General features: G+C 37.9%; 1 protein-coding gene across 1 annotated transcript in view; it reads right to left on the bottom strand.

Moving 5' to 3' along the window:
* Nucleotides 1–609: 609 nt before the first annotated feature.
* CYYR1 (cysteine/tyrosine-rich 1) overlaps nucleotides 610–11,338 on the bottom strand; it is a 129,375-nt gene continuing 118,646 nt past the window's right edge. Inside the window, exons 2-3 of the mRNA XM_012640134.1 lie at nucleotides 11,102–11,256; nucleotides 610–2,707 (exon numbers count right to left, since the gene is read on the bottom strand). Of these exons, the coding sequence (XP_012495588.1) occupies nucleotides 2,574–2,707; nucleotides 11,102–11,256 (289 nt within the window). The 3' untranslated portion in view covers nucleotides 610–2,573. The remainder of the gene's footprint in view (nucleotides 2,708–11,101; nucleotides 11,257–11,338) is intronic.

The raw sequence follows: 11,338 nt of genomic DNA, 5'->3' as shown, positions 1-11,338 counted from the left end.
GTGAAGGACATCACAATTAACTAAGTCCATAGTTTCTCCTGGGGGAGGCGATTGGAGTGGTTTCTTCTTCAACTATTTCCTATCTCATTGCATTTTGCATGGAAGATTTTTCTAAAGAGTGGCAGTACCCAATAAGGTAGCCACTAGCCACACATGAGGCTATGCCGCATGTGAAATGGGGTTAGAGAAATTGAATTTTTCATGTAATTTAATTTCCATTCATTTAAACTTAAGTGATTGTATGTAGCTGGTGACTACTGTGTTGGATAGCACAGGTCTAGAGGCTGTTCTCATTATATTGTTCTTTTGTTAATTTATTTTTGGCTAATATTTATGGAACATTTTCTACGTGCCAGACACTATACTTAGAATTTTGCATATATTCATCCAAGTTTTGCAAAATCTGATGAGGCTGATTATACCATTTACATTTCTCGGAGCAGAAAGTTGAATCTCAAAGAGATGAAGTGACCTGCATCAAATCACACAGGCAGGAGAGAGGATTCAAAATAGTCTGCCTGCCTCCAGTCCTGTGCTTCTTGTACAGAAGAAGAAGGCTAAATCAGCAGGAATAGAGGGTGAAAAGAAACAGACACAAGACAATGAAAATATAATCCTTGTTATAATAGGTTCTTTCATTTTATTGCTTATTGCAAACACTTTGGCCGCAGCAAATGTGTTAGTTTTTAAATAACCATAATTTGAAGCTTTCACATCATATACTATTTTCCCCCAAGAAACATCATCTATGAAAAACAATCAGTGAACTCCAAAAGTCTATACTGGTAATGTGCACATTTATGCTATTGTGACACTAAATACAAACAGTAAAAATACTCATCTATTGAAGGTCTGTGGGTTTGTGATATGCCTTAAGGGAGGCCATAAACAACTCAAAGAAGAGAGATGGTGTGGACCGAAATGGCTTCTAGGCGGGGAATATTTGCAGAACATAGGAGGTATGCAGTAAATGTTTATTGATGGTGAAGATGATGAAAATTCTATTTCTGCTGGTCTTTTCTCTCCATTTCTCTTAAGGAATATACGGTGCACTTGCAGCCAACAGTCTCAAATCACACAGACCCTGGCACTTTTGAGTGTTTTATTCAGCAAAATTCTTGGCATCACTTTGAAGTTTCACTGAATTATGATGATGATACTGGATTAAACATTTTGGATTTAAACATTTAAAGTGACACAAAAAGTCTGATTATCTATTCCCAATGTTCAATATACAATTTTTAAATACATGGAAAGACCCACATAAAAATTGTAGAAATGTTAGGTCACTTGCAGCAAAATATGGCACATTAGAATTATTTATTAAATGTTTTTATATCTAAAGGTAGGCACTTCATAAAATTTGCATTTTGGTAAAAGGTGACAATTTGATGTCAATATCTTAACCTTTTCTACGAACTGTAACTTTTTTAAGAGACTATATTATCGAAATTTTACAAAAAAAATCCCAAATTTGTCTAAGACTTTCACAAAAGGGAATCCAAACTTCATTTCCACCTCTCACTTCTTTTTGTAGCCTGCTGTATATCTTTATGGTGAAGTTCTGAGATTTCACTCCCTAACCTAAAATCCTGTGGGAATGTTTGGCTTCTCATCTTTTACTCTGAAGCGAAATATGTCTTGCCTGTAGAACTTGATACATTTTTTTCCCTTCACAGTTGGAATAACCTTTACCTGATCCTCTAAATAAAACCAGATGATTTTTAGGTGGCAGTAGCTAGCGTTGAAGAGCTCTTGGCTTTAAGCAGCTGTTTAATCCCTTTGATCCTGTTTTAACTTTCTAACTAAACAAATAAGATTGAACTATTCCTGTTGTTTTCATTCCTGAATACATATAAATTCACTTCACGCCTACCTAAAACATAAGCAGAACTTGTGCGGCCCAATGGACCCATCTGCCATTTGACTTAGATATTCCTTCTAGAGCATATCTCTAGCTGATAGTCAGCCAAGTTGTGTTTGAAATCTTGGCAACAGGGAGCTTCATAAAAATAATCTAGTGAGTCAGAAAGCTCCAATTGCTGTTTCTTATACTAAAACCAAAGTTCCCTTTCTGTAACTTCCATCCAGTGCCTCAAACAGTGCCAGGCACATAGTAGGCTCTCTGGCACTCAATATACATTTCCTGATGAATGAAAGAATGAACAATTCTAGTTCTGGTTTTTAAAGCTACATAGAATAAAGTTGCTTCCTTATGCAGCCCAAGCCATTCTCCTTTCCTGCCTTAAGTCTTCTCTTTTCCAGGATTGATATCAAAATTTCCTTCATCTAGTCCTTAAACAACATGATTATCAGATGTTTCACCCATCTCATTACTCCTCTTTGTGCTTAAGTGGATCAGTAGATCTCTTAAAATGTGGTCTCATAGAACCAAACGTAATACTCCAGATGAGGTCAGCTTTGAGCCGAGTAGGAACCCTGTATCTCTTAGCATGGGCATTCCACCTGGAAAAGTATTCCTTAGAGTAATACTTTCCTGTCTGTTTCTGAGTAGAAACATTTTATTCCAGGCAAGATCACTAGTTAGTACATGTTCTGAGCTGGGGGAAGGATTATTTCCTTGAATTTCCGGGATAAGGAGGGGGTGGAGAACGCTGCGCTGAAGCCTGTGGGGTCGGGGAGTATGGAGGAGGCAGGTCTGCGTGGTACTCCATCTCGTGGTCGTAACTATAGGGGGGTGGCGCTGCTGAAAAAGAAAGGGAAAAGAGCGTCAGGCGTTTAGCAAATATTTGAGTGTCTAGTGTGTTGAAGCCACTGGGCTAAATACTTTGTGAGGAGACATAATTTTCAGCTGCAAAAATCTTAGTTTTGTAAGATTAAGGACACTTATGTATGAAAGAATGAATGCTCCCAAATCTGGTGTCATGGGTCAAAGTGTTTAGAGTTGGTGGTTTAGGGAAACTTTCTTGGAAATACGATGCTGAAGGGTCAGAGAGAGAAGCAGCTGAGGAGGGACAATTCAAGTTTGAGCAAAAGCACGGAAGCAGGAGAGGTCTTTGGTTGAAGCAAAAATTACATCGAGGGGAGAAAGGGGAAAAGACACCGAGGAGTCTGCTTGTATCATCTTCATGGTGGGCCTTGAAATTCATGTAAGTAGTGCATGAAGTGGAGTCAACAGAGATTTTTTGACTATGCTAGTGAATAGGCTTTGGGAAGACGAGTCTCTCCGTAGTATGGATAAAGGAAGACCTAGGAAAATGTGCAATGATGTAATAGCATACTTGAAAGATTATAAGGGACTCATGACAGTGATGGGGAAAATCATAAAGCGCTTGAGCAGCTGAGGTGATGATGGGTGGGTGGAAAAAGTGGTGGGAGAGTGAAAGGAGGGTTGGGGAATTAGGCATCCAATCTGGGACTCCCCTGTAACTTGGAGGATGGTGAAGCCATTACAGAAATAAGACATTTTCTTAAATTAATTTTTTACTGTACTATATGTCAGGATGCTTTTAAATTGCATTTAATACACTTTATAATGACTATACGTGGATGTCTGTTTTGTAGTAATCTCAATCCCATCTCCAGGGTTGAAGGAAAGGTACCCCTTGAGCTGAAATTCATCCATATCTTCAAGAACTGAATCATTCTGTGACATCTGAGTAATGCTCCTGCAACCAAATCTGATGATTCGCCAGTAGTTGAATCATTATCATGATCCTGATTCTGTTTGGAAATTGACGTGTCTTAATTACCTATCATGAATGTAGCCCAAATCACAAGGCTGGTGTCATAATAATGCAAATAAATGGCCAAGTTTTTAACATTAAAATGGCAGAAAAGAACAAGCAACACTTCAACAAACATTACTAAATGTCTTATAAATTGCACTCTTCTCAGCAAGAATTTGATAGTGTTCTGATGAAACAGGCATACACAAACACAGGGCCTCAACAGATACGGAGACACAAGCTACGTTTTCTTCCGGATCCCTTTAGTTTGCTTCTCTTTACCAAGAGCTTGATGATTTGACTCATTTACTGATCTCCCTATACTTGGAGGATGTGAGGAAGCAGAATTGAACCACTGGAGAAAGGAGGAAGACAGAGTCAAAGAATTGGGTGGGATGTCCTGGAGTATTGCTTCATTGAGTGGGCTGAGCAGGCTGAGGGCACTCAGCAGAGGACATAGCTCTGCAAAGAAATCAGAGAGGATGCACACAGCTTCTCCAGTGCTCCTCAGACCCTCAGAGTCTGGGTGACTCCTATCTGTTCTCTACAACAAAATGGAATAATTCCTGTGGAGTCTGAATACACATTTTCTGTGCATTACACCCACTCCTCGGCTTCATTATATCTAGGACTGAGACAAAGAGATTTATAATGAACTTCATCCAAGCTAAGACGGAAACACCACAGTCTCCGTGGAAAATAGGAAGTTCAGCTGGATACCCATTGAATTGTTTATTACAAGCATGTGGTTCTACGGTGGTTTTATGCCAAAGCTTTTCCCTGCCTCCCACTTGAGGAGCACACAGCAACTGATACCACTGATTGATTCTACATCATTCGCTGTCGTGAAGTCACGGCATGTGTTTATGTGTTTGTAACAAAGCGTTTATATTCTGCCATCTGCATAAAAACTGCTGGAGGGCATTTCAATAAGAATTCCTATGGTTTATTCAGCTGCATTTTGAACATGAACATCTGAGATATAAAACAACATTCTTTCATTCATATATCCTTTGAACTTTGATAAAGTGATAATATAATGTTAAAGAGTAGTATTTTGGCCGGGCGCGATGGCTCAAGCCTGTAATCCTAGCACTCTGGGAGGCCGAGGCGGGCGGATTGTTTGAGCTCAGGAGTTCGAAACCAGCCTGAGCAAGAGCGAGACCCCGTCTCTACTAAAAATAGAAAGAAATTAATTGGACAACTAAAAATATATAGAAAAAAAATTAGCCGGGCATGGGGGCGCATGCCTGTAGTCCCAGCTACTCGGGAGGCTGAGGCAGAAGGATTGCTTGAGCCCAGGAATTTGAGGTTGCTGTGAGCTAGGCTGATGCCACGGCACTCACTCTAGCCCGGGCAACACAGTGAGACTCTGTCTCAAAAAAAAAAAAAAAAAAGAGCAGTATTTTGAGGACTATGCATCATGAAATAAACATGGCACATCTTTTATAACATCAGCAGCTGGAGGACATTTGAAATAATACTTGTATAATTGTGGATATGTGCTCTTTCTTTATTGCAGATTGGATTTCACTAGGACAGAAGCTTTTGGAGGTATCAATTTTAGAACAAAACAAAATAAATTTTGTTCTTTTTTTACAGATCAAATCATCTTTAAAAGATGTATGGATGCAGTTGGACACATGGTATCTTTGAAATTCTTTCATAATCAATATTCTAATTCTCTGATTTAAATATGCCATTTATCCTCAATATCTGATATAGTTGTCTACAAGGTTAAAAAAGTTAGGATGCTATGAAATTCAGAGAAGAAGTGTCATGTTTTTAACCCATTCAGTCCAGTTTTCTAAAGCTGGTGTGGTGGGAAGATGCATAGTGTTATTGAAACTATTCAAGATTATTTTGGAAAATTTAGAACAGAAGAAAATCATCTATAATTTTGTCAGCCTAAATAACAAATAATATCTTTTCATACTATTTTCTAGACATTTGTGTGTATTTATATCCTTGTAGTCATGGAATATGGTATATACTTTTTCACTTTGTATTATGACATGCCTTTTTTATTCTTCTACGTATTTTTCATAAACTTTATTGTTAGTGGCTGCATATTATTCCACTGGCCATTCACTTACTTGAAGGTTAAATTGTTTTATTATAAATAATGGAATGAGGAATATCTTCTTGCACACAGATCTTTTAAAAAATTATTTTGATTATTTCTTTAGAATAAAATTCCAGAAATTGGTTAACTGGCTTAAATAACGTAAATTTTATTGCTTAGAGAACATTGTAAAACTGTTTTCAGAAAGAATTATTTCATTTTATAAGAGTGCCAGCAAGGCATACAGGGACACTATCATTTAATATTTTGGTAATTTAATAAGTGAAAAAATACAGCTCTTTATTTTACTTTATTTATCATTTATTTGATAATATTTAGTTTTGACATTGTTCTACATCTTGTCCACTGTAATTCATATTGGATAAATTTTTTTTGTCCTGTACTGATAATTTATAAATAAGGATCTTAATTAGAATTAAGATATAATTAAGATATAGACAAGTATACAAAATTATATATCTTTTAAGAATGACTCTGTTAAAATGGTTTATTTTATTATATAATTTTTACTTTATTGACATACTGAAGTTTGAGACATGTATATAACAAAATCTATGGTTCTTCATTTTTTTAATCTCTTTTGTGTTGTTTACAAGTGTAAAAATTAGTCTTCTTTTTCACATATTTTATACATAATCATCCTATTTATGAATTTATCCATTTAAATTTATATATTTAATGCTTTTTAACATCTGCTATTTTACTTGGTACATTTTTGCCTCAGAGTTTATTCTTTCTAAGTTTTTAATGTCAGTTAAGCCAAATTATTTGATTGTGGCCTATTAAATAATCCTCACTTTTTACAGTTTTGTTACGTCTCCTTTAGACTATGTAAAATTCTAATCCACCTGTTGTGTTCCAATGACCAAGGCATATCTTTTTGTACCAGAAATGCCTTGCTTTAATTATTACTGATTTTAAATGGTTTTAGTATTTGGTAGAACTGGTGAATCTCGTGACTTATTTTTAAAGACAATTTCTAATATTTTTGCTAGGTGCCAACCTTCTTGTCTGCTCTCCTCCAAACCCCACTACTCGCAATTCACCCGAACCCCTCACAGAGCAGAGGATTTAAATAAAGGCCCACAAAGCTCCTAGCAAGACTTTTACTATCCTTACCTGAGCCAAGTAAGTTGCTAAGATATATTTGAATCTGTCATTCCTGTTCTCCTCAGATAACATCAAGACAATTCCCATCGAGTTTTATATCCCTCTGTCACCATGAGAGGGACAAACTCCTAGAACATCCTTATTGTAGACCTCTAACCGGGGAAGCCTTTGCACATCTAATCTTATTGATTTTCCAAACTTTCTCCACTCCATTCCTCTGTGCTCAGTGGGAAACAGTCTATCATTCTCTCCCTCTTTTTATTGCTCTACCGCATTACTGCGGCTCAGAACATGAGGAAACTCTCTTCTAGTCATGCCTGTTTTCTCAAAGAAAAAAGATCTGTTGAAAAATCATCTGCTGAGAGTAAGAAAGGCTGAGGGGATTTTTGAGTTTTGAGAAGAGAGAAGAATGCATGATAGTTACCTTGGAATGGAAGGCAACATTCAGTTGACCTTTTTACTCTAATTAAGATCTGATTTTCATGACAGGACAGCTTCCTGGGCAGCACTACCAAATCAGAGCTGTTTTTTTTCTTCCCCATCCTACAACCTACAGGGCTAGGGGGTGCTCAGGGTGTGTGTGATATTCATAACCACTTTTCAAACCATTATCTTCCAAACGCTCTTGAAAAGCCTGAGCTCTGAGTTCAAGACCACCCTGAGCAAGAGCGAGATCCCGTCTCTACTAAAAATAGAAAACTTAGCTGGGTGCAGTGGTGCTGCTGGTAGTCCCAGCTACTTGGGAGGCTGAGACAGGAGAATAGCTTGAGCCCAGGATTTTGAGGTTTCAGTGAGCTGTGATGATGCCACTACACTCTAGCCTGGGGGGCAGAGTGAGACTCTGCCTCAGAAAAAAAAAAAACAAAACAAAAAAAACCCAAAACAAAAAGCAAAACCTCTGAACGTTTTTGCAGCACATGTGCTATACTTTCCACTCTTCTTGCTGGCAATATCTGTGGCCCACCCTGCCCCAAACCCTCATTCACTGAAGATTTAGCATCTGGCCCATGCTCTTTCCACCATGACTTCTATTATTCTCTGAGATTTCAAAATCCATGTAACCCTGCTTCTCAGTCCCTTGACTATTTTGGAAGGTCACTGTCCAACAAAGGGTCAAGTATGGCAGCTGAAGGACATTTTTTTCCTGCCTAGTGCAGGGTAATAATGTTCACCGTAATAATGTTCCCCACTGAGGACTTTCACCACAGGATACGATAACCTTTACTATATAATGTTCTCATTTTTCTGGCCTCTAGGCTGTAGGACTATACAGGAAGTTGGGTTGTTATCTCAATTATCACAGGGTTAATTAATTAATGTGGGTAAAATCATTCTGTATTTCCACAGATGAAAGATTTTGAAAAGCATTGAACGCTATTATATGCTGTTTGCTGATCCTTTAAGTAAAAGCTTAATTAGTGACTTTGAGAAGGAAATGAGAAGTAATCATGTACATTATGTTTTTGAAGACTTAGTCTTCTTGCAGTAAAAATGCTTCCAGCATAAGGTTCACTGTGTTTCTTGTACTATTCAGTTCTTAGAACAATGCATTTACTGAAAATGCAACACGCTGCTGTGGTCTGCCAGTGTAAACAATGCCACTATAAACCTTTAAGAACATTTCCATGCACAAAATAGAAACCTCAAACCCAAGAAAACACATACCATCACTTTAAAATAGTGACCTCCATTTTGTATCTTGTAATTTTATTCAAAGTTTGGACTTACAGAAGGGTAAAATAAAATATATTTTATAAAAGTATTTAAAAATGCTTTTAAAAAATATTTTTGATCAAGCAAGTGAGTATCTAGACTGTTTCTATGAAGCACTTCTCCCTGTCTTCTCTCCAATTGTCTCTGCTTGACTTTCCTCCGTTCTTCTCTTGGGTTATGGATTGACCCAGGGAAAAATAGAGATTCATGAAGAATAAAAAATAATTCCATCTATTTTTTTCCCTTGTATCCCAACATCTTTACATCATCCCCAGCAATATTCTTGCAAGTTGGGAAGATTTGAAATGGCAAATTGCTTTTGTAGTGAGAAAAAGCTACGTATTCCCGGGTGGAACGTAAGATCAATTCCCGAGGTATTGATGTATGACTAAATCGGGTCTTGTCATGAGCTGTGTTTGTCATTCATTCAGCTGAGTGCTCACCATCTGCCAGGCCTGGTCTTACACACTTGGGTTAGAGTAGTGAACAAACTAGAACAAAACAGAGTCAACATCTAGAAGGAGGAGATGGACAATAAATAATAAACATAATGATCAGGTAAACTATATGATATCTTAGAAGATTTAAAGCACCCTGGAAAAAAAGCAGAGTGGCACAGGAGGATTGGGGTGTTGTGGGGAGGGATACATCATGATCTCAAACAGGGTGAGTGGGGCAGGCTTCATTCAGGAGGTGACCTGTGATCAGAAACTTGAATGAAGTGAGGGAGTCTGTTCTAGGCAAAGCCCTACGGTGGGAAGGTGGCCTGTGTGTTCATGGAACAGCAAGGGGAAAAGTGTGACTAGAGCCCACTAGCCGGGAGAGAGGAGAACGAAATGAGGTCGGAGAAATGAAGAGAGGAACCAACTCATGAGGCACCTCGAAGGCCCTGGTAAAGCATTTGCCTTTTACTTTGGATAAAATGAGAAATCACTGGCTTTGGCTTTTCCTCTAGGGCAAACTAAGAGCCACTGGAAGATGTTGACCACAGGAGTGATATGATCCGATATCTACTTTAGAAGGTTCACTCTGGCTACTGGCTTGAGAATAGACCCTGGGTGCCAAAGGAGGATGCTGGAAGACCAGTGAGGATGTTGTCACAGTAACGGAGGAGGAGTAAGAACAAGGTAGTAGCAGAGTTTATTTCTCACTGTGAGAAGTAGTCAGATACTGGATGTATTTTGATGATAGAGCCAAGAAGTTTTCCTGGTGGACTGCATGTAGGTTTGAAGGAAAGAGAGAAATCAAGGATGACTTCAGGGATTTTGGCCTGAGTATCTGGAAGGCTAGAGATGTCATCAGTTGAAATGGTGAAGGCTTTGGGTGGAGGGGAATTTGGGGGGAAGATCGGAAATACAGCTTTAGACAGGTTAAATTTGGGATATTTATTAGACATTCAACTGATGATGGCCAATAGGCTCTGGGATAAAATGAATCTGAAATTCAGCAAAGAGATTTGGAATGGAGATATATAATTTGGGAGGTGTTAGCATATAAGTGATACTTAATACCTCAAGGCCCAATGACACGACCAAAGAAGTAAGTGTTGTCACAGTGTGCAAGAAGACATAAGACTGAGCCCTGAGGTACTGCTGGGCATGAGGATGTGAAGATGATGGAGAAGAGGACACATTGACAAAAGAAAAACAGGAGAAACTATTATTCCTATGATTCATCTGAAATTTGCTCCCTCAAGCTGAAGATGATAGAGAAAAGATTAAGGGAAGAAAGAAGGATTAGGGAATTAATGCACAAGGCAGATTGCATGTAGAAGGTACCCTGTTCTTTTTCTATAGGGACTGAGAGAGGGGGAACATGAGTGTAGATAGGAAATTATCTTCCTAAGGGTGTATTAAATTTAGAACTTGCTTGCCTTTTATGTGTCAAATTGTACATGCACAGATTGACCTAGAAAGCACTATTGAAATCATCTACTGCAAAATGAAGTATTTTGTTTATGGATTCACATGTACTCAATATATTTATATGTGGAAATTTAGCATAGTCTCAACAAATACTTGTCAAATTATTAATGTATTGCCTTTGATATTTGTTGAGAATTTTAATATTAGATTAAAGCTATACTCTTTGCATAGTGAGGACATATACAAACTTTCCTCAGTACTTTTCTCAAGACATCTATATCTATTGAATTGGATGCCAGTTTATTGAGACATATAACTTTCTCTATAATAACTTGTCAGAACTCACCAGCAGGTAGACACGGTGGGTGTGAATTGTCTGTCTTAATTCTGGCTGACTGGCAATTGTAGTCAATGAGACAGCCACTGAAAATATGAGTGTCTTCACATACAAGATGAACTTTATTACTTGGATCTAATCTCTGTTCAAAGCTAGAGTGTCAATCTTGAATTACTTAAAAATATACTATAAAATGGGAGATTATTTCAGTGAGAGTCTGTAATGTTTCCTTGTCTCTCTAAGGAGTGGAGCATAACTCACAAATCTGACTTCTCCTTTGGGAGTAAACAGTTTTGCTTACCAGGATAGGAGATGGTGTTGATGTGGGTGGTTCTGATGACACCCACCCGGGTGCCCCGATTGTTCTTTATGCACATGCAGATGCAGATGGCAATTCCAGCAATGACCCCCATGATAAATACAATTCCAAACACGATGCCAGCAATTGCAGTGCCCCTGAAAAGGAAAGACAAAATATGTTTATTAAAAAGGTTCATAAGGATTCTTCAGTCTTTCAAACAAAGCTCCCTGACTACAT

This window comes from Propithecus coquereli, unplaced genomic scaffold (assembly GCF_000956105.1).
Source record: "Propithecus coquereli isolate 6110/MARCELLA unplaced genomic scaffold, Pcoq_1.0 Scaffold149, whole genome shotgun sequence".
Lineage (NCBI taxonomy): Eukaryota > Metazoa > Chordata > Mammalia > Primates > Indriidae > Propithecus > Propithecus coquereli.
Note: the sequence above shows the minus strand (reverse complement) of the source record. Positions and strands in the feature narration are given on the sequence as shown.